Source organism: Saccopteryx leptura, chromosome 2 (genome assembly GCF_036850995.1).
Source record: "Saccopteryx leptura isolate mSacLep1 chromosome 2, mSacLep1_pri_phased_curated, whole genome shotgun sequence".
NCBI lineage: Eukaryota > Metazoa > Chordata > Mammalia > Chiroptera > Emballonuridae > Saccopteryx > Saccopteryx leptura.
Genome location: NC_089504.1, coordinates 275,324,851 through 275,348,132, shown reverse-complemented (window position 1 = coordinate 275,348,132; position 23,282 = coordinate 275,324,851). Strand labels below are relative to the sequence as shown.

Below are 23,282 nucleotides of genomic sequence, written 5' to 3'. Positions count from 1 at the left end.
AGATACCACGGAAATCTCAAGAATAGACCCTATTTATGTCTGATTAATGCCAAATTACAGCAGGGGCCCTGGCACTATTGACAGTCTGGAGACCCAGAGGCAGGTTAAACGGTGTGCACACTGGACCTACGCCTTGAGCCCCGACTTCTGAAAGGCCTGGCAAAATCCCAACATTCCACTTCTTTCTAATATAAGGGACCCGATATTTTCTTCTGCCCCTGGGACCTCAAACGACCTTAATCTGCCTCTGTGGAGACCCCAGGACAAAAGTGGAACCCTAGGGTCTTGAACCCTAGATGACTCACTGTCTAGAGCAGGGGTCTCAAACTCAACTCAGCATGTGGGCCGCAGAGCAAGATCACAGCCATTCGGCGGGCCCCCCTAGGTCTACAAAAGGCAACTGTTACGCAACACTTTTCTCACTGCAGTTGAAAAAAAAAAAAAATCAGTACAACAAGCTAAATAGTACATGCAGTTTACTCAGTGTCACAAAACGACCAGAAACTGTAGTTCGCATCACAACTGCTGTTAACTAAGCTAATATCTAGCTAGGATGCTAGAGAAATGAAAAATACAAGTAGGCCCCTAGGCTTACTTAATTTTATCGAAAATATTTTGAACTTCGTGGATTAGTCTGCGGGCCCCACAAAATTGTTCGGCGGGCCTCATGCGCCTGCGGGCCGCGAGTTTGAGACCCCTGGCCTAGAGTTTAGGTTTCTATTTTTAGGACCATGCGCTTTATTTGCCATCCAGGGTTCCACAACGATGACTTGGCCAGCTGTTGTTTCCTTTCCACCGTTCCTGAGTGGGGTGGTAACTGCCCATTTAGGACAAGGCGGTGAACCACAAATTCCCCCAAACCTGGGCTGTGCTTCAGGGTAGCTGTGAAAAAGGATTGGCTCGGGAGTGCAGGCGAGCCTGAGCTGTCAGAGGGTGGGGGTGCTGACCACGGCCAGGCCACGCCCCGCTCCCACCGGGCGAACGCCCCGCCTATTCTGAGGCTCCTCAAGGAAGCCTGCCATTGGTCCGCCCGTCCCTTCCGTCACGGCCCGCATCGCGCCCACCAGCGGTACCTCACTTGACACATTGTTAGACTGGGGATTGTTGCATCTCCCACCCGCCACAATCAAAAAGGTAAATGCTCGCTCACTGTCCCTCCGGTTTCCCGCTGATGTCGGGAAAAATGACGGTGTCTCCCAAGCCGCATAGGGCACCTTCCTACCACCTCGAGAGTCTCTTTTCTTCTTGGCGCTTCGTTGGGATCCATTTGGTGACCCTAGTGCTCCTGCTACCCTCAGGCTCCGGTAGGGGACCGGAAAGGTTGTGAGCTCTGGAGACGAACTGGAGCGGGTTGGGAGCTGACCTCCCTGAACCCAGGGCGGAGGGAACTTTGCTTGGTGGGTGGGGTCGTAGGCACGGGGCTTGGTCGACCCGGGTGGTGCAGAGTTGGGGTGGAAGGCTCAGCCACAGATCCTCAGGGTTGTGCTGTGGCGGATCCGGGACGTGGGAACCCGGTAGTGCCCGCGGTGAGGGCTAGTTGGTGATAGTCACTGAGCCTCGGAGGGTGCAAGACACACCCATTTTTGCCTGGGACCAAGCTGTGTCCCTAGCACAAGCTTGCAGGTGTTTGGGGACTGAGTTAATGGGGATGTGAAGCCCTCACCTGTGCTTAAAGTGAGGGCTTGCTCTGGAGTGCCCCGGTGCTGGTCCGGTGGGGCGTTTTGCGATGTGTTTCCTGGGCGGCATAATACCTGGGTGAGTGGAGTGTTTGTGCCCCACTGGGTTAGGCTGGAGGATCCGAAGCCAGGTATTATTATGGGGTGTCTGCTTTATGGAAATGTTCAGGCCAGCGGTGTGGAGTGTGGGGTAAGGAAGATCACTACTTGCCTTGTATGGGTGTTGGGAAGCAGTTCTGCAAGGAGCTCTTAAGTGAGAGCTGGCTCTGGGTCTTGGGTTTTAGAGAGATTAAGAAGGGAGCGAGCGCTCAGTGATTGTTGTCCATAAGGTAACAGGCTGCTTGTTGCCCCACAAATTGTATTGGTAATTGGTTTGCAGGCATTTTCCTTTTCTTTCTTTTTCTTTTTAACCATGGAGTCACATTCATATTCACATCCAATATAGATAATATCCTATTCTGTCCCCAAATGACTTTTGGACAATATTTTTTCTCTTTTTCATCAGGTTGGGTCCCATTTGAGGGAGATTCGAAGAAATCTAAAAAAATACTGGCAGCCAAATCTAGTTAGAAACGAAAGTCCTAAGAAATGAATGATAAATAATATCAATAGGGTTTTACCCAAAGTTTATAAACTGAAGCTGAAGGCCACCCACTAACTTGGATTCATGTTTCGTATATTCGTGTACACACACACACACATGCTTATTGTATAAAAAGTATACAATCTAAAAACATACCCTAATTATTTTTAGGACCCTATTACATATACAGTTTGTAGGCTGCATTCTGTCCTTAGCAGAATTCACTCAATAAATATGTATTTGCCTTGTATGTGCCTGATCCTTCTGGTTTTGGCAATACCCTGGTGAGTATTAACAAACCATTCCTATTTTGATATGCTTATTTCACTATTTGTCTGCTTGCACCCACTCACACATGAACATAGACAGTGACTATGTTTTGCTCACTCTTAGATCCCCAGTGCCAGCACACAGTAAGTAATCAATAAGTATTTGCTGAAATCTATTGGAACTAGAGACAGTAATCAAACCATAGTACTAATATGTTATAGGCTAAGACAGGTGCCTGGGGAGAAGTAGCATGATTCTCTGACAGTATTTCACAAATGACTGGTATAAGGGAATAATTTTGTGCTCATCATATAGGTTAAACTACAACTTTGGGAATTTTGAACTTGCTGTCGCTCAGTCTGGGTACATTCTTCTCCTGCATCTTGTATAATTGGGCCTTTCTTCCAAACTGAGTTATGATGTTACCCCCTTCGGGACCGTTTCTAAGCAAACTATTTCAGGAAGACCTACACAATCCAGCTCATACTTCCCATAACTTGCAGTCACTCTTCAAAAACTATCACTTCTATTTTATCTCTATTAGAATGAAGACATTTTCTCTGTCTTCTCACATTTCTCTTTATAAATGAACAATTTTGTACCTTGGTGTCAGCACTCATTTAAAACTATTAAGTGCCTTCCCCCAAAAAATAATAATAAATATAGTAGTCAGTAAAAATTCTAATCAAACAGGAAAACTAAAGCTACCCTGAGAAAAATGAAAAGAAAAACAAACTTTACAAAATTTATGGGAGATACCAAAAGGAGCTATAAGACAATAGTTTATAGGTATACAGTCCTTTATTAATAAGCAGAAATAATACCATATAAACAATATAATTTACATCCAAAGGAACTAGAAAAAAGAGGAACAAACAAAACCCAAAGTAAGTAGAAGGAAGGAAATAAAGAAATAGAAAATACATTTTTTTAAAAAAAAGGAAAGATCAGGGAAGCTAAGAGGTGGTTCTTTGAAAGGATAAATAACATTAACAGACTTCGATCACGAAACATAAAGTAAAAAGAGAGAAGACACAAAAGAAAAAAATCATAAATGAAAAAAAAGATATTGCTACCGACAACATATAAATATAAAGGATCATTAAAGAATATATGAACAGGCCCTGGCCAGTTGGCTCAGCTGTAGAGCATCAGCCCACCATGTAGAAGTCTGGGTTTGCTTCCTGGTCAGTGTACACAGGAGAAGCAACCATCTGCTTCTCCATGCCTCCCCATTCTCGCTCATGCTCTCTCTCTCTCTCTTCTTCCTGCAACAATGGCTCAAATAAACCAGTTGGCCCCCAGGGCTGAGAATGGCGTCTTGGCCTCACCTTAGGTACTAGAATAGCTGGGTGGGTAGCAATGAAGTAGGGGCCCAGGTGGGCAGAACATCAGCCCCAGAATAGGTTGCTGGGTAGATACCAGTTGGGGTGCATGTGGGAGTCTTTCCCTCCACCTCCCTGCCTCTCACTTGTTAAGAAAAATAAAGAAAGAGAGAAAGAAAAAGAAAGAGAGAAAGATAAAAAAAGAAAGAACGAATGAACAAAAGAACAAAAAAAAAAGAAAGGTGAGAGAGAATGAAAGAGAAAGAAAGAAAGAGGAAGGAAGGAAGGAAGGAAGGAAGGAAGGAAGGAAGGAAGGAAGGAAGGAAGGAAGGAAGGAAGGAAGGAAGGAAGGAAGGAAGGAAGGAAGGAAGGAAGGAAGGAAGGAGACTACAGGAACAACGATATGTCAACAAACTGGATAATCTACAAAAATGGATAAATTTCTAGAAGCATACAAGCTTCCAAGTCTAAACCAGGAAAAAACAGAGAATCTGAACATACCAGTAACTAGCAACTAAACGGAAGCAATTTTTTTTTTAATTAATAACAAAATGAAGCCCAGGGCCAATAGCCTCACAGGTGAATTCTACCAAATATTTAAAGAATTAGTACCTACGTTTCTGAAACTATTTCTGAACATTAAAGAGGAAGGAATATTCCCAAACTTATTTTATGAGGCTAGCATTAGTCCAATACCCAAATAAAACAAAGACACTACCATAAAAAGAATTACAAGCCCTGGCAGGTTGGCTCAGCAGTAGAGCATCGGCCTGGTGTGCGGGGGACCCGGGTTCGATTCCTGGCCAGGGCACATAGGAGAAGCTCCCATTTGCTTCTCCACCCCCCCTTCCTCTCTGTCTCTCTCTTCCCCTCCTGCAGCCAAGGCTCCATTGGAGCAAAGATGGCCCGGGCGCTAGGGATGGCTCCTTGGCCTCTGCCCCAGGCGCTAGAGTGGCTCTGGTCACGGCAGAGCGACGCCTCAGAGGAGCAGAGCATCGCCCCTAGTGGGCGTGCCGGGTGGATCCCCCTCGGGCGCATGCGGGAGTCTGTCTGACTGTCTCTCCCCGTTTCCAGCTTCAGAAAAATACAAATTAATTAATTAATTAATTAATAAGAATTACAGAACAATATCCCTGATGAAAATAGATATTATAATTCTCCACAAAATTCAACAAACCAAATTCAACATCTGTTAAAGGGATTACAGGGTGGGACAAAAGTAGCTCACAGCTGTTCATATGGAAAATAAAATAATACAATAAAAATTAATAATACAAGAATAAACTCTAGTTTTGTGTACTTATAACTATGTACTTACTTGCCCCACCCTATATATATCATGATAAAATGGGATTTATACCAGGGATGAGGGATGGTTCAACATCCACAACAATCAATGTGATTCATTACATCATTAAAACCAATGATAAAAATCATAATTATCTCAATAGATGCAGAAAAAGCAGTTGACAGAATTTAACATCTATTTATGACAAAAACACTCAACGAAGTGGTGTAGAAGGAACTTACCTTAACTTTTTCAAGCCATATGTAAAAAGCACACAACTAATATGTTCAAAAGTTTTCAGGAATAAGAAAAGGATGCCTACTCTCACCATTTTCATTCAAAATAGTATTAAAATTCTGAGCTACAGCAATCTAAAAAGAAAAAGAAATAAAAAGCATCCAAATGGTAAAGAAAGAAGTAAAACTGTAGGCATTTTGTAATGACATGATACTATACATAGAAAATCCTAAAGAATCCACCAAAAAATTCATGGAATTAATAAAGGAATTTAGTAAAGTAGCAGGATACAAAATTAATGTACTAAAGGTACTGAAGCTGGTCAAGTTCCTAAACATGAATAAGAAAAAATAAGGAGAAGAAATAAATAAAACAATCTCATTTACAATTGCAAGGAAAAAATTTAAAAAACAGAATAAATTTTATCAAAGGGAATAAAGGCGTGTACTTAAAAACTATAGATATTGAATAAGACACACATAAATGGAAGGATATACTATGCTCATGTATTGGAAAGATTAATATTATAAAAATAACCATGGTACACAAAGCAATCTATAGCTCCAATACAATCCTTTTTAAAATATCAATGGCCTTTCTCTCTTCTAGATCTATATCCATTTTAGGATTACTACTTGTTATAGAACAAAATAATAATCCTAAAATTGATATAGAACCACAAAAGACACCAAATAGCCAAAGCAACCTTGAGAAAGAAGAATAAAGATGGAGGTATCACTCTCCCTGGTTTAAAACTGTACTACAAAGTAGTAATGATCAAAACAGTATGGTACAGGTACAAAAACAGACTCAGAAATCAATGGAACAGAATAGAAAGCCCAGAATAAACCCTTGCTTATATTGTCAACTAAGCTACAAAAAAGAGGAAGGATATACAATGGAGAAATTAAAATCTCTTCAATAGTGTTGGGGAAAATGGACCACTCTCTTACACCACATACAAAAATAAACTTAAAATGGATTAAAGACATAAATATAAGCCTGAAACCATAGATATCCTAGAAAAAACATAAGTAGTAAACTGTTTGACATATCTCTTAGCAATGATGTTTTGGATATGTCTCTTCAGACAAGAAGAACAAAAGTAAAAATAAGCAAATGGGACTTTATCAATCAAAAATGTACTACATGGCAAAGGACATCATCAAAAAGTGAAAAGACAACCTACAGTATAGAAGAATACACTTCCATGTATATGTATCAGATAAGCGAATGATAACCAAAAATATATGAGAAATTCATACAAATCAACAAGAAAATTAATAAACAACCAATCAGTAAACAGATATGAAAGGCATTTCTCCAAGAAGGCACAATAATGGCCAACAGACATAGGAAAAGATGCTCAGCATCACTAAACATCAGGAAAATGCAAATCAAAACAGCAGTGAGATACCACATCACACCAGTCAGGATGACTATATTTAAAAAGTCGGAAAAATGCCTGACCAGGCGGTGGCGCAGTGGATAGAGTGTCGGACTGGGATGCAGAAGGACCCAGGTTCAAGACCCCAAGGTCTCCAGCTTGAGGGCGGGTTCACCTGGCTCAAACAAGGGGTTCCTCAGTCTGCTGAAGGCTTATGGTCAAGGCACATATGAGAAAGCAATCAATGAACAGCTAAGGTGTCACATTGAAAAACTGATGACTGATGCTTCTCATCTCTCTTCTTTCCTGTCTGTCTGTCCCTATCTAACCCTCTCTCTGACTCTCTCTCTGTCTCTGTTAAAAAAAAAAAAAAAAAAAAAGTCGGAAAATGATATACGGAGAAAATGGAGCCCTTGTGCACTGTTGGTGGCACTGCAGATTGGTGCAGTCACTATGGAGAGCTGTATGGATATTCCTTAATAAAATAAAAACAGATCTACATTACTTACAATAAGATATGAAAACAAAGTAGGTGTTCATCAGTAGAAAAATAAATAAAAAATTTTGATATATATACAGAAAGTGGAATATTGTACTGTAATAAGAAAGACAATAAATCTTGTCATTTGCAGCAACATGGATGGACTTAGAGTGTGTTCTGCTAAATTAAGAAAGATAGAGAAAGACAAATATGATATGATTTCACTTATTGTAGAATCGGAAAAAGGAAAACAATCTGGCCTGTGGTGGCACAGTGGGTAAGCATCGACTGCAATGCTGAGGTCACCAACCTGCCTGGTCCTGGGACATATGAGAAGCAACTACAGGTTGATGCTTGCCCTTCTTTCCCATCCCTTTTTCTCTCTCTCTCCTCTACCGAACTCAATCAATAAAAAAACGAAAAATAAATAAATAAAAACTCATAGAAACAGTGAATAAAGAAGTGGTTGCCAGAAAGAGGCAGATGAAAAAGTGTAGAGAAATATAGTCAATAATATTTTGATAAGTTTTCACAGTGACAGATGATTACGGAATTAGTAGGATGATCTCATTTTAAGGAATAAAATTGTCTAATTATAATATTGTATACCTGAAAATCATATAATCAATGGAATATTATGATATATACTATTATACTTAAATTGAAAAACATAAAATTGGAAAACCTAAGTAGACTAATCACTAGAAAAGAAATTGAAGCGGTAATTAAAATCTGCGCCTTAAACAAAAGTACAGGCCCAGATGGCTTTACTAGTCAATTCTGCCAAGCACACAAAGGAATATAATACCAATTCATGTCAAGCTCTTTCAAAAAATAGAAGAGGAGGCAATACTTACAAACTCATTTTATGAGGACAACTTTATCCTAATAACAAAACCAGGCAAGGACAACACACAAAAAAATTTACAGGCCAATATCTCTGATGAACATCAATGGAAAAATCCTAAACAAAATACTAGCAAATCTAATACAGCTATTCATGAAAAGGATCATATATAATATGATCAAGTGGGATTCATTCCAGGATGGACAGATGATTCTACATTCATAAATTAATCAATGTGATGTACCACATTAACAAAATAAAAGATAAAAACCATATGATCATTACCAGATGAAGAAAAGGTATTTGACAAGATAAAACATCTATTTATAACGAAAACACAACAGAGAAACAAAGTATCTTAACATGATAAAAATATTATATGACAACTGTTCAGCTAATGTTGCACTCACTGGTGAAAAACTGAAAGCTTTCACTCTCAGATCAAGACAAGACAAGGAAACTCACTCTCACCACTGTTATTCAACATAGTACAAAAGTCCTCACCAGAAAAATTAGACAAGCAAGTGAACTAAATGGCATCTAAATTGGGATTGAAGGAGTTAAGCTGTCATTATTTCCATATATCAAAATTCTGTATATAGAAAACCTTAAAGACTCCTTCAAAAGACTATTAGGAGCCTGACCAAGCAGTGGTGCAGTGGATAGAACATCATCAGCCTAGGACACAGAGGACCCAGGTTAGAAACCCGGAGGTCACTAGCTTGAGTGTGGGCTCACCAGCTTGAGCACAGGGTCGCTGGCTGGATCATGGAATCACAGACATGACCCCATGGCCACCGGCTTGAGCCCAAAGGTTTCTGTCTTGAAGCCCAAGGTCACTGCTTTGAGCCCAAGGTGGCTGGTTTGAGCAAGGGTTTGCAGGCTCAGCTGGAGCCCCCCACTCAAGGCACATATGAGAAAGCAATCAACGAACAACTAAAGTCCTGCAAAAAAAAGTGATGCTTCTCATCTCTCCCCTTCCTGTCTGTCTGTCCCTATCCATTCCTCTGTCTCTGTCACTATCGCTAAGAAAAAAACAACAGATGATTAGATAAAGAACGGTGGTGCATGTATGCTATGGAATTCTACGCGGTCATAAAAAAATTAAATATTACTATGTTCCAAGAAGTGAATAGACATTGAGAGGATTGTTTTAAGTAAGTCAGCTCAAAAAGGACAAAAACTATATGATTTCACTCATATATTGGATATTAAAAAAAAGCAACAAATGAACAAACAAAACAAATAAATAAAAACATCATAGTTACAGACAACAGAATGGTGGTTACCATAATGGAAGTGTTGTGGGGGAAGGATGACGAGGTTTAAGGGAGGTGGGGGAAGGAGACTAAATTTCACCGTAGAGTGCACAGATGTCCTATTACAATGGTGTACACCTGAAATTTATATAATGTTATTAACCAATGTTATTCCAATAAATTTAATTTTAAGAGTCACATGATTTTTGCTATTTCATAGAAGTGTATATATATGCTACCATATATATATACTTATAAATATATAAATATGTATAAAAGCTTAACATCAATCTGATATAAAAGCAATCTGGAGAGTAAGAAAAGAGTTTCTTAGGGGTCAAAATAGATCCATCTCCTTTCCCCTTAGGACCTTACTCTTCTAGGTGAAGCCTCTGCATTCTTCTAGCCCTTTACGACTTCACTTTATGTGCATGCACCACATTATTTTATCGAATTAGTTAGATTTTCAAGCCCAAGATAATTTAAAGAAAGAGAATTGCTGAAGTAGATGCCGTGGACCAACGCGGCTCCAAATAACGGTGCGAAATTCAGGAAACACACTTGTCAAAACAAAAACGGTGGGACTAGGAGAACTCTTCAAACTGCCTGGCAGTATCTGAGTGACTCATAGTCCCAGATCGCTTTATTATATAGACTTATGCAAATCAGGGACCTTGATACAAAGTTGCACATCCAAGGCTAAGACAGGAACTCTCCCAAGGAAAAAACAGGATACATTAGTGAAATCTACCAACATCTGAAACAAACAAAAAGTCAGAGGAAGGGCATGTATATTGCTTCCAGCAGCCCAAGAAAGCAAGCGGAGTGGGTGCAAATACTCAGCATTAAAGCCAAATATGGAGATGGAGGGGGGCAAACTTAGCCTTTTGCTAAGCCTCGAATCTATAATGGCTTTTTGCCATTTAGGGTTGACAACAAGTAGAAAAGACACTATTCTGGATAGAAAAAAAACACCTCACAAAATCCAGAAATAAAAAATTCTGGTAGCATAGCAATGTAGCAGTACAGCCCAAATAGCTACCTCAGGGAAATTTTGAGTCCAAGCATTATTCACTAATTCATGAAGAAGGAATTAATTATATTTAAAATAGTGTCAAAGTTACAAAATTTATACTTATTTAGAATCTATTCACTTATAAAATGCTCTGTTCACTGATATGAAACATGGCATGAATCTTGTGTTTTGAAATAGTCTAGTTTATATTTATTTTGCTCTATGAAATCCACAGTGCTTATTTAATAGTTACACTTACCGCAGCATTTCTTGAGCACCCACTGGGTAGAGAGTGTACTCGGAAAAGAAGACACAGGATCCCTGACCTCCAGATCTTGCCTTCCAAACAAAGACTGAGACTGAAGTAACAAGGCAACATCAGCGTCGTCATCAGTTTGCATTTCAGACTGTGGGAGAGTAATCAGACCAAGAACTATATACTGTAGAAGTCTTCTTAGGGGAGAGGTAAGAGTGAAATGAATTTTAAAAAAATAAAGAAGGAAGCATACCTTTAAATATATTTTAAAGCCAAAAATATTGCAGCTGCATCTTCAATTTACGGTTTAACAAATATTCAAATTATTCCCCAAGAAATGAAAGCTGATAGAATGGATGAAAAACAAGCATGGCTCATTGTCCGGTAAAAGCATGGAACAATCATTTAAAATCTTCCCAAGGACCTTTGCATATATTCTTTACTACCTGCCTGCTGCCAGTCCACAATCCATGGCTGTTGAAAGGAGAAAATATTTTATTTTTATGTTCTTATTTTGTACTGCCCAGATGCCTGTGATGATCCACCGGAATTCCACTATATGTGGAGTAAAGGTCCTTTCCGAGACATTTATCAACCTGGGGACAGAGTAGAATATGAGTGTCGCCTAGGATACAAGCCGATCATCCCTACTCGCTCCACTACTGCTGTTTGTCAGGCTGATAACACGTGGACACCCCTCCAGGAGGCCTGTACAGGTAAGCACACAAAACTTCTTATTGTTATTGCTCTAGAGATTTTCTCACATTTAGGATGCATATTCCACTAATGCAATGGTATTTAAATTTATTTACCTCTCATTTGTAAATACTAAACAAACTTTTACCAACTTTTGAATACTTTGGCCAACCAATAAAAAAAAACAACCAGCCGTATGTGCTTGTTTCCCTATTAAATTTTTTTCTATTTTAATTGTTTATGTGTCACACAGAATCAAAACTAATTCTAGTTGTAGTTCCCCACTCTTCACCCCACATGTTTTTGGCATTCCTGTTTATACATTTTTAATTACTATGTATATGAATGAATTAAAATTTTTGGCTTGAAAACATCAAAAACACACACTTGGCTTTAAAAAGTTTCATCTTACAATACAAGAGGTATGACAGTTCTGGCAAGAGGAAATGGTGGATTACAGATAAAAGACTAACCGTCTCACCAATAAGATTGATAAATTTTGGACAAAACATACAGTCTTATCTTGTTTAATTGTGCCTTCCTTTATTGCACTTCATACACATTATATTTATTTGCCAATAGAGGCAATACCGTAACCAGCAAAACTGTTGTGACTTGCTTTACTTTCAAACTCACTTATTGCTATAGTCTGAAACAAACTTGAAATATGTCAGAGGTATGCCTATAGTTAAAAAACAATGTTTAAAGTATTTGAGGATGACCAAAAGCAGAGAGACACTGGAGGTTTCTTGATCCTTGAACGAAAGAAACCACAGTAATATAGCAAAATATTTCCTCTTTTCAAGTGCATGGAACTAGTAACATTCTGGGTAGTAAAATTTTTAACTTTTTTTATTTTCATTCAGGGAGAGGAGGAAAGGCAGAGAAATAAACTCCCACATATACCTTGACTAAGATCCTCCCAGCAACCCCCCTAGGGCCCATTTGGGATGTTGCTCTATTGCTCAGAAACTGAGTTCATCTTAGCTCTTGAGGTGGAGGCCATGGAGCCATACTCAATGCCTGGGGCCAACTCACTCCAATCGAGTCTTGGCTACAGAAGGAAAAGAGAAAAAGAGGGAGAGAAGCAAGAGTGGGAGGGGTGAAGAAGCAGATGGTTACTTCTTCTGTGTGCCCTGACCGGGAATCAAACCCAGGACATCCACACGCCAGGCTCACGCTCTACCACTGAGGTAACCGGCCAGGGCCTGCACAGTATCTTTAAGTTGGAATAAATATAAATTCATTGCTCATAAATTGCAAAACTCAATATAATAAAGATGTCAATTCTTTGTAACTGATCTATAAATTGAGTATAATCCCAATTAAAATTCCAGCAGATGTTTTATAGAAATTGAAAAAGTGATTCTAAACTTTATATGAAAAGACAATAGAATTAGAATAGTCTAAACCATTTTGAAAATATAATAAGGGACTCATTCTACTGTCAAAACTTATTATAAAACATACCAAAATGCATATAATAAAGACTGTGTGTTATTGGTAAAAAGATTATCATAGAAAACAATGGAACAGAATAAAGAGTCTATAATATACCCTTTCCAATATGTCTATTTGATTTTATTACAGATGTACAAACAGATTAGTGGGAAAATAGCAAAAGGACAAAGACAACTGAACATACATATACCATAAAAGAGGACCACAAGTATGTTAGCACCATGTGCGAACATTTACTAAAATTAGATCTCAGACTTTCCTAAACACAAAATTATAATAGTTTAACTTAAAAACAGAACATATTTATGACTTGGCATAGATTTCTTAAATTCAAAGGATGATTTTGATATAAAAAAATAAATAAATTTGAAATCTTAAAAACTCAAAGCTTTTGTTTTCAAAAGACTATATTATAAGAATTTTTTAAATGAACCAAAGACTGGAAGAACATATTTCCAATACACTTATCTGATAATGGACTTTATATAAAGAAATTCTCAAAACACAAAAAGAGGCCCTGGCCCGTTGGCTCAGTGGTAGAGCATCAGCCTGTAGTGCAGGAGTCCCGAGTTTGCTTCCCGGCCAGGGCACACAGGGGAGGCGCCCATTTGCTTCTCCACCCCTCCCCCTCGCCTTCCTCTCTGTCTCACTCTTTCCCTCCCGCAGCCAAAGCTCCATTGGAGCAAGGTTGGCCCGGGCGCTGGGGTTGGCTCTGTGGCCTCTGCCTCAGTAGCTAGAATGGTTCTGGGTGCTACAGAGAAACGCATCAGATGGGCAGAGCATCGCCCCCTGGTGGGCATGCCGTGTGGATCCTAGTTGGGCACATGCGGAAGTCTGTCTGACTGCCTCCCCGTTTTCAGTTACAGAAAAATCAAAAAACAAAAAAACACACACAGGAAAAGAAAAAAGGCACAATTTTTTAAATAATCAAAAGTTTTTAATAGGCTGATTACATCAAAGTAGATATATGGATAGCAAAAAGTACATGAAAAGTTGCTCAATATAATTAATAAATATACAAATATAATTTAAAATAATGAGATACTATTGAACAACCACTAGAATGGCTGGAAATAAAAACAAGAAAAAAAAACTAACAATACCATATACTGTCAAGAATAGGGAGCAATTGGAACTTTGATACATTACTGTAAAGAATGCAAAGTGGGCCTGACCAGACAGTGGTGCCGTAGATAAGAGTGTCAGCCTGGGATGCTAAGGACCCAGGTTCAAAACCTCAAGGTCACCAGTTTACACACAGGCTCATCTGGCTGATCTTCAGTTTGAACATGGGATCATAGATATGACCCCATGGTCACTGACTAAGCCCAGATGTCGCTGGCTTGAACCCAAGGTCACTGGTTTGAGTAAGGGGTGACTGCTCAGCAGGGGCCCCCTGGGTAAAGTACATATGAGAAAGTAATCTATCAACACCTAAGATGCCACAACAAGTTGATCCTTCTTATTTCTCTCCCTTCCTGTCAGAAAGGAAGGAGGGAAGGAAGAAGGGATGGAGGGAGGGAGGGAGGGAGGGAGGGAGGGAGGGAGGGAGGGAGGGAAGGAAGGAAGGAAGGAAGGAAGGAAGGAAGGAAGGAAGGAAGGAAGGAAGGAAGGAAGGAAGGAAGGAAGGAAGGAAGGAAAGAAGGAAGCCCATTTCAGAACACCTTTTGGAAATTTCTTATAAAGTTAAACATACACTTTCCAAAACTCAGCAATCCAAGTAAATTAAAACATGTTCACAAAGAAACCTATATAAGAATATTTATAGCAGCCTTTTATAATCACCCCACATTAGAAACAATAGACATATTTTCCAGGTGGTGAATGGCTGAACAAGATCTATAAATGGAATAACATTCATCAACAAGAAGAAATAAGCTTCTAATTTAAACAACAACACAAATGAATATCAAATGTATTGTGCTAAGTGAAATAAGCCACACTCAGAGGCTGTGTTCCCATTCTGACACTCTAAAAAAAACATTATAGAGCTACAAAACAGATCAATGGTTGGCTATTTGGGGAAGGTGGCCGGAGGTGATTTGGGGGAGGGGGGGTTGATTACAAAGTGTTGTGAAGAAATGTTGAAGAGTAATGGAACTTTTCTATGTCTATTATGGTGGGAATTATATGACTAGTGTTTGAAATTTTTAAATTTCATACAAGTTGTCCATTTAAAAGGGTATAATTTACTGAATGTGAATTATATCCAGTAAACTAATTTAAATCACTACTGCAATTAACAGCAGTTTAGCACAGCATAGGAAAAGATCAGTGAACCTTAAGTAAGAACAATAGAATTTCAATATGTTTGAAAGAAAAAAAATTTAAGATAGAGGGAAAGACAGCCTGGGGAAGAGTAGCAAGCCGGTCAAATATGCCTGTTAATGGAGTTTCCTAAAGAGAGTAGAAACAACAGTATAGAACTATTTGAATAAATAATGTCCAAACATTACCCACATTTTATCCAAACAACAACCTATAGCACAAAAAATTCAGTGGCCCGAGCAGCATAAGTAAATGTTTAAAATTTACTATGAAATCCTCACTATCTAAACACATCATGGTTAAACTTCTGAAAACAAAAGATAAAAAGGAAAACAGCCAGTGAGACATCAGAAGCATATAACTTTCCCCACTTCTTTAAAGAATGACAGCTGACTTGTTTTAGGGAACTGTGGAGACTGTAAAACAATAATATCTGATAATGTGATGAAAAAATAGATATGAAATGTCTGTCAAGGAAAAAATCTTTTAAAGCTGAAGATGAAATTTAAAAAAATAAAAATAAAAGGAAACCATTTTGCTTGACTAGTGATGGCACAGTGGATAGAGCATCTAACCAGGATGTTGAGGTCCCCGGTTCAAACCCTCACCATCTAGACTAGAGCATGATCTTGCCAACTTGAGTGTGAGTCACCAACTTGAGTGTGAAATCATCAACATGATCCCAAGGCAATAGCTTGAGCCCAAAGATCACAGGCTTGGCTTGAGCCCCTGGTCAAGTATGAAAAGAAATCAATAAACAACTACAGTGAAGCAATTATGAGTTGATGCTTCTTATCTCTTTCCACCCATACTCTCTCCCTCTATGTCTGTCTCTCTCTCTCTCTCTCTCAAAAACCAAAACAAAATAAGCATTCTGAAATAAAAGCTAACAGCATTGTCACTGCCCTACCTGAACTACAAAAATTGCTTAAACAAAGTTCTTCAGGCTGAAGGGAAATGATGCCTGATGGATATTCAGATCCCCACGCAGGGAGGAAGAGCACTCTCCTGACTTAAAACACTGTGCATTGTGGGCCCTTGTCTGTGGCTCAGATTTAATCTAAATCCCAGCCAGTGTTTTGCTGTGTTTTGTTTAGTCTGTGATTTTCCCCAAATTCTGGCACCCGTTGTGGATCCTGAAATCAATCTGGAGGGTCGTACCCAGTATTTTACTTCCTAAGATGTAGAGCAGAACAGGAGATACCAGAGTATATGGGTGCGAAGGCTAAATATTAAGTTTGAACTTTATCCCAGGTTATGAGATTACAATTTACAGTGTGATTTTTGATCTCTGAGTTCTAGTGCAAAATGTTTGGAAACGACAACCCTACTTCCACTGGCCTTTCTTTTTCTTGAACATCCCAGTCCTACATGCTGTTGAGACCTGATGAATTAATTCTCTTTGCATATCTTTGCATGGCTAGCTTCTCTCCAACTTTTACACTTGAGCTCAAGTATTACCTTATTAGAAGACTCTTTTCTGCCTTCAGAAAGGTCAGGGTACTAAATCAGTGTCAACATGGATTTTTATTTAGAAAAAAATCCTAGAAGTAAACAGCATCAAAAGTTATATTTGAGCTTACCTGAAAATTGTCCGTGGTAGTCAGACCTTTCTCAAAACTTGTCAGTAATGGAAAAATATAGAAAACCAATCATCTATAATGACAGTCCTTTCTATGGGAGAAAAGATTATATCTCTTTATCTGGAATTAAAATACACAAATAAAATCTTTTTATAAAAGGTTAACATCCCGCCTTCGGGTCCTTGTCTCTGTGTTCCAGGGAAATTACTATTTTGTACTTGATTTCTTTCCTGTGTTAAAGCAGCTTTGCATTAATTCTGGAATTTCTCTGCTTTTCAGTGGTCCAATGTCCGGAACCAGTAGTCAAGAATGGAAGAATTGTGTCAATAATTGGAACAAAATATTCCTTCAGAACGAGGGTTACATTTCGATGCGTGAAGGGATTTCTCCTTGAAGGCAGCAGAACTATTGTGTGTGTAGCTAACAGTGATTGGGTGCCTGGGCTGCCAAATTGTACCGAAGGTACGAAGGATCTTTTTTTCTTTTTTCTTTAGATCTTATTTCTTTGACAATCAATATCAATGACGTGGGATTTTCATAAAGTAGCAGTGTTTGTAATTATCTCTCTCATATTAATTTTCATGACAAATGTATGACAATTTATTTTATAGAGTCTTAGCACATTATGTACATCACAATGGTGTCTAAATTGCTGTTGCTTGGTGTTTCTCATGTGCAACAATGGATCACAATCATTTATCAGAGTAAATTGAAACACTGGAATTTATACCTAAAAAAGTCAGAAATCTAAAGGCAAGATGTATATAAATTTTCAAAAGTAATAATTACCAAATACTTCATCCTGTTTTCATCATTTTTTTCCATGTCAACACCTCTCAGTGCAAAACCTACAATTTTCAGTGTCTCAGGTTTAGTAACTGTCTGCTTATATTTTAAAAAATTCATAAATGGCTCCTGCTTTTCATATTCTTTAAATATCTGATGACTTGCACCCATTCGTCACTTTTAGTAACAAAGGAGAAAGAAGATATAGCCATTCTAGTTGTTATACTTTGTGGTTCTAAAACTTTTTGCCGTGGTCTGCAGACATTAGAACAAACTTGGACAAGTAATATAAACCTGTAAGGTGTTTACTTACTTATAAAATGATGTAAGTCCTTCATCATTGTTTAATAGTAAAGTTAAAATGGGGTGTATTTCAAGCACTTAGCACAACACCTGAACTATAGGAAGCTAGGAAGCTCCTATCTAATTTACAGCATCACTGCAGTTAATATTAGTGAAGAGGACTGGCCATGGCTAATGATTTTTAACACATATGTGTTCTATGTCACCAACATTGCTATTTTATTATTTTTAAAATGATCTGTTGACACCTTTACAAGTTATCTTTGTGATCCAGGATGATGTTTTATTTCCTTGACCGCAATCGGTTTTATTCTTTCTATGTAGTACCTTTTAAACTGGGAAATCTCTGCTGTCCTAGAACAAGACCCCACCTCTCCCTGCCTCATATAATTTGCCTTTTTCTCTTTACTGAACTTTCTTTTTGGCAATAGAAAGTAAATTTCACATCAACAGAAAGACAGGAAAAGTCCTTATTTATTGAAATGAAATGGAGGACTTCATGGATGGACTACTCATGAGCTGCCCTGCTTTGGAGGTGATTTTGACATGGTGGATGGAATTATTTTTCTGTATTCCAATCTCTGGCTTCTCTTTGATTTCAGCAGGAACAAGGGGCAAGAGCTATACAGCAGTCACCACTTATCCGTGGTTTCACTTTCTGTAGTTTCAATTGCCTGCAAATCTGGTGTGAAAATATCTAATGCAAATAAGAGGAAAGAGTAATTCATAAGTGTAAGTTACTTGCCATTCTGAGTGGCATGATGACTTCTCACACTGTCCCACTATTTCTCACCTAAGACGGGATTCATCCCTTGGCTCAGTGTATTCACCTCACTTCGCATCATGTGGGCACCGTATCATCTCACATCATCACTAGGAGGAGGGAGCATGCAATGCAATATGATATTCTGAGAAGACTATCATATTTTTATTATAGGATATTATTATAATTATTCCATTTTATTAGTAGTTGTTTATCACTTATCTTCCCAAATTTATGAATTAAACTTTATTATAAATGTGTATATACAATAAAGACATCATATATAATATGATTCAGTATTATTCAGTTTCCCAGGCAGGGATGAGTATCTTGTTCCATGTGGACAAGAGGGGACTGTATTGGGAAGAGCTTAGCCTGAGCAGACCTCACACAAGGTCTTAGTTTGGCTCTCCTTTTTATAGTAACATCATTTCTTTGGACTTAGTTTCCTGTTAAACATAAGGGTATTGATCTCAAATTTAAATGACTAGCTCTTGTTTGTTTGTATATTTTCTGTTGTCCTAATATTTTAAAGGAATAAGGGGAGTTACCATCTAATTAACATGGTAATTACAACACCTTTATATAATTCCTCTATACCTGGAAACCGGTAGCTTCCTTGAGTAATTTAGTTGCGTGTTATAAGGTTTTGGAGGGAAACTAATGCGTTTTTGGTGGACTGATACATTAAGACTCTTGTAACATTTAAATTCATTGACTCACCCGTGTTTACTCACATGGTCCTAGTGAGCACATGCACTGTGGGATACTGGGTTTCTTAATATGCTCTTTCAAAAGAGGTAACAGTATTTCATAAAGGATTTATAAGAGAACAGATATTTCTAGTGTTTCAAAGAAGAGAGGATTGTGAGGAAATGTATATAAGGAGCATAAACTACAGGGTTCTTTTCTTAAAATCAAAAATAAAAATTCCTCATTAGACTGTCAATCATATTTTATCAACATTTAGGAAAGACTATGAAAAAAGGATCCATAGTTACATAGAATGACGACAAGATAGATATCATTGTTTTAATATGAAAAACTGAAGTGTTAAACAAAAAATAAAATAATAAAAAGTATGTAGTGTGATATAAATTGGACAGTTAGTTTCTTAGAGATACATATGTTTATTTTGAATACATTATTTTTAAGATTTTTATTACTTAATTTCTGAACTTCTATTCTAGAATTTAAAACATTCTTAGGTAAAATTCATATGTACTTGTATAGATATATATTTAGCTAACTTCCCAGAAGGGAAATTGTAAAGATAAGAAAATAAATGTGTTTTCCATTTAGAAAAATAATCTTTTTTAAAAAAGATAAATCAAATTAAATCTCTAATTTGGTATGGTTATTAAATGTAATCAATTCCATGTTTTCAGGAGTTATGCCTGCTGTTCCAGTCACAACTCCAGTTTCAAGCAAACCAGGTCCAGTAACTCTTTATTCTATTCATATTGTTAATAATGCCATAAGGTGATGGGTAAAAATGAATTTTTTGTGGGGAAACAGGTGGCTTTTGGTGGACAGATATATTAAGATTGCATGTGAAGTTTACATTAATCGACCCACCCATGTTTACTCACATAGTCCTCATGGGCATATGCACTGTGGGATACCGGGTTTGTTGATCTGCTCTTTTAAATGAGTTAACCATAACTGTATCATAAAGCATTTATAAAACACTGATACTTGTAGTGTTTCAAAGAAGAGAGAATTGTGAGGAAATGTTTATAAAAACGATAAACTACAGGGATCTTTTCTTAATTATCAAAAATTAAAATTCCTCAGGTGACTGTCAAATATCTTTTATCGGTTAGAGAAAACTAAACAAAACAAATCCATACTACCATTTAATGATGCTAAGGTAGATATAATTGTTCTAGTGTGGAAAACAGTGAAATACTAAGCAGAAAACCAAAGGATTAAAAATATGTATTGTAGTATGATACAAATTGCACAGTTACTTTCTTAGAGATACATGTTCATTTTGAATACATTATTTTTATGATTTTTATTACTTAATTTCTGAATTTCTATTCTAGAATCCAAAACATTCTTAGGTAAAATTCATATGTACTTGTATAGATATATATTTAGCTAACTTCCCAGAAGGGAAATTGTAAAGATAAGAAAATAAATGTGTTTTCCGTTTAGAAAAATAATCTTTTTTAAAAAAGATAAATCAAATTAAATCTCTAATTTTGTATTGTTATTAAATGTAATCATTCCATGTTTTCAGGAGTTATGCCTGCTGTTCCAGACACAACTCCAGTTTCAAGCAAACCAGGTCCAGTAACTCTTTATTCTATTCCTATTGTTAATAATGCCATAAGGTGATGGGTAAAAATGAATTTTTTGTGGGGAAACAGGTGGCTTTTGGTGGACAGATATATTAAGATTGCATGTGAAGTTTACATTCATCGACCCACCCATGTTTACTCACATAGTCCTCATGAGCATATGCACTGTGGGATACCGGGTTTGTTGATCTGCTCTTTTAAATGAGTTAACCATAACTGTATCATAAAGCATTTATAAAACACTGATACTTGTAGTGTTTCAAAGAAGAGAGAATTGTGAGGAAATGTTTATAAAAATGATAAACTACAGGGATCTTTTCTTAATTATCAAAAATTAAAATTCCTCAGGTGACTGTCAAATATCTTTTATCGGTTAGAGAAAACTAAACAAAACAAATCCATACTACCATTTAATGATGCTAAGGTAGATATAATTGTTCTAGTGTGGAAAACAGTGAAATACTAAGCAGAAAACCAAAGGATTAAAAATATGTATTGTAGTATGATACAAATTGCACAGTTACTTTCTTAGAGATACATGTTCATTTTGAATACATTATTTTTATGATTTTTATTACTTAATTTCTGAATTTCTATTCTAGAATCCAAAACATTCTTAGGTAAAATTCATATGTACTTGTATAGATATATATTTAGCTAACTTCCCAGAAGGGAAATTGTAAAGATAAGAAAATAAATGTGTTTTCCGTTTAGAAAAATAATCTTTTTTAAAAAAGATAAATCAAATTAAATCTCTAATTTTGTATTGTTATTAAATGTAATCAATTCCATGTTTTCAGGAGTTATGCCTGCTGTTCCAGACACAACTCCAGTTTCAAGCAAACCAGGTCCAGTAACTCTTTATTCTATTCATATTGTTAATAATGCCATAAGGTGATGGGTAAAAATGAATTTTTTGTGGGGAAACAGGTGGCTTTTGGTGGACAGATATATTAAGATTGCATGTGAAGTTTACATTCATCGACCCACCCATGTTTACTCACATAGTCCTCATGAGCATATGCACTGTGGGATACCGGGTTTGTTGATCTGCTCTTTTAAATGAGTTAACCATAACTGTATCATAAAGCATTTATAAAACACTGATACCTGTAGTGTTTCAAAGAAGAGAGAATTGTGAGGAAATGTTTATAAAAACGATAAACTACAGGGATCTTTTCTTAATTATCAAAAATTAAAATTCCTCAGGTGACTGTCAAATATCTTTTATCGGTTAGAGAAAACTAAACAAAACAAATCCATACTACCATTTAATGATGCTAAGGTAGATATAATTGTTCTAGTGTGGAAAACAGTGAAATACTAAGCAGAAAACCAAAGGATTAAAAATATGTATTGTAGTATGATACAAATTGCACAGTTACTTTCTTAGAGATACATGTTCATTTTGAATACATTATTTTTATGATTTTTATTACTTAATTTCTGAATTTCTATTCTAGAATCCAAAACATTCTTAGGTAAAATTCATATGTACTTGTATAGATATATATTTAGCTAACTTCCCAGAAGGGAAATTGTAAAGATAAGAAAATAAATGTGTTTTCCGTTTAGAAAAATAATCTTTTTTAAAAAAGATAAATCAAATTAAATCTCTAATTTTGTATTGTTATTAAATGTAATCAATTCCATGTTTTCAGGAGTTATGCCTGCTGTTCCAGACACAACTCCAGTTTCAAGCAAACCAGGTCCAGTAACTCTTTATTCTATTCATATTGTTAATAATGCCATAAGGTGATGGGTAAAAATGAATTTTTTGTGGGGAAACAGGTGGCTTTTGGTGGACAGATATATTAAGATTGCATGTGAAGTTTACATTCATCGACCCACCCATGTTTACTCACATAGTCCTCATGAGCATATGCACTGTGGGATACCGGGTTTGTTGATCTGCTCTTTTAAATGAGTTAACCATAACTGTATCATAAAGCATTTATAAAACACTGATACCTGTAGTGTTTCAAAGAAGAGAGAATTGTGAGGAAATGTTTATAAAAACGATAAACTACAGGGATCTTTTCTTAATTATCAAAAATTAAAATTCCTCAGGTGACTGTCAAATATCTTTTATCGGTTAGAGAAAACTAAACAAAACAAATCCATACTACCATTTAATGATGCTAAGGTAGATATAATTGTTCTAGTGTGGAAAACAGTGAAATACTAAGCAGAAAACCAAAGGATTAAAAATATGTATTGTAGTATGATACAAATTGCACAGTTACTTTCTTAGAGATACATGTTCATTTTGAATACATTATTTTTATGATTTTTATTACTTAATTTCTGAATTTCTATTCTAGAATCCAAAACATTCTTAGGTAAAATTCATATGTACTTGTATAGATATATATTTAGCTAACTTCCCAGAAGGGAAATTGTAAAGATAAGAAAATAAATGTGTTTTCCGTTTAGAAAAATAATCTTTTTTAAAAAAGATAAATCAAATTAAATCTCTAATTTTGTAT

The 23,282-nt window shown here is 36.8% G+C and overlaps 2 protein-coding genes across 2 annotated transcripts in view; both read left to right on the top strand.

The window, feature by feature from the left end:
- Positions 1-151, top strand: part of LOC136392017 (membrane cofactor protein-like) — a 284,107-nt gene extending 283,956 nt beyond the window's left edge. Inside the window, exon 11 of the mRNA XM_066364008.1 lies at positions 61-151. Coding sequence (XP_066220105.1) covers positions 61-151 — 91 coding nt within the window. The remainder of the gene's footprint in view (positions 1-60) is intronic.
- Positions 152-942: 791 nt separating this feature from the next.
- LOC136392016 (membrane cofactor protein-like) lies at positions 943-21,691 on the top strand. Its single transcript, XM_066364007.1, has 5 exons — positions 943-1,134; positions 11,152-11,340; positions 16,912-17,094; positions 20,733-20,780; positions 21,594-21,691. The coding sequence occupies exons 2-5, from the start codon at positions 11,184-11,186 to the stop codon at positions 21,689-21,691; spliced, it is 486 nt and encodes a 161-aa protein (XP_066220104.1). The 5' UTR covers positions 943-1,134; positions 11,152-11,183.
- The last annotated feature ends 1,591 nt before the right edge of the window (positions 21,692-23,282 follow it).

Excerpts from the sequence above, each read along its gene's own strand:
- LOC136392016 (XM_066364007.1), top strand. The coding sequence starts at position 11,184 with ATGTGGAGTAAAGGTCCTTTCCGAGACATTTATCAACCTGGGGACAGA. Across the intron at positions 11,341-16,911 it reads CCTCCAGGAGGCCTGTACAG|TGGTCCAATGTCCGGAACCA; the intron begins GTAAGCACACAA and ends TCTGCTTTTCAG. Across the intron at positions 17,095-20,732 it reads GCTGCCAAATTGTACCGAAG|GAGTTATGCCTGCTGTTCCA; the intron begins GTACGAAGGATC and ends CCATGTTTTCAG.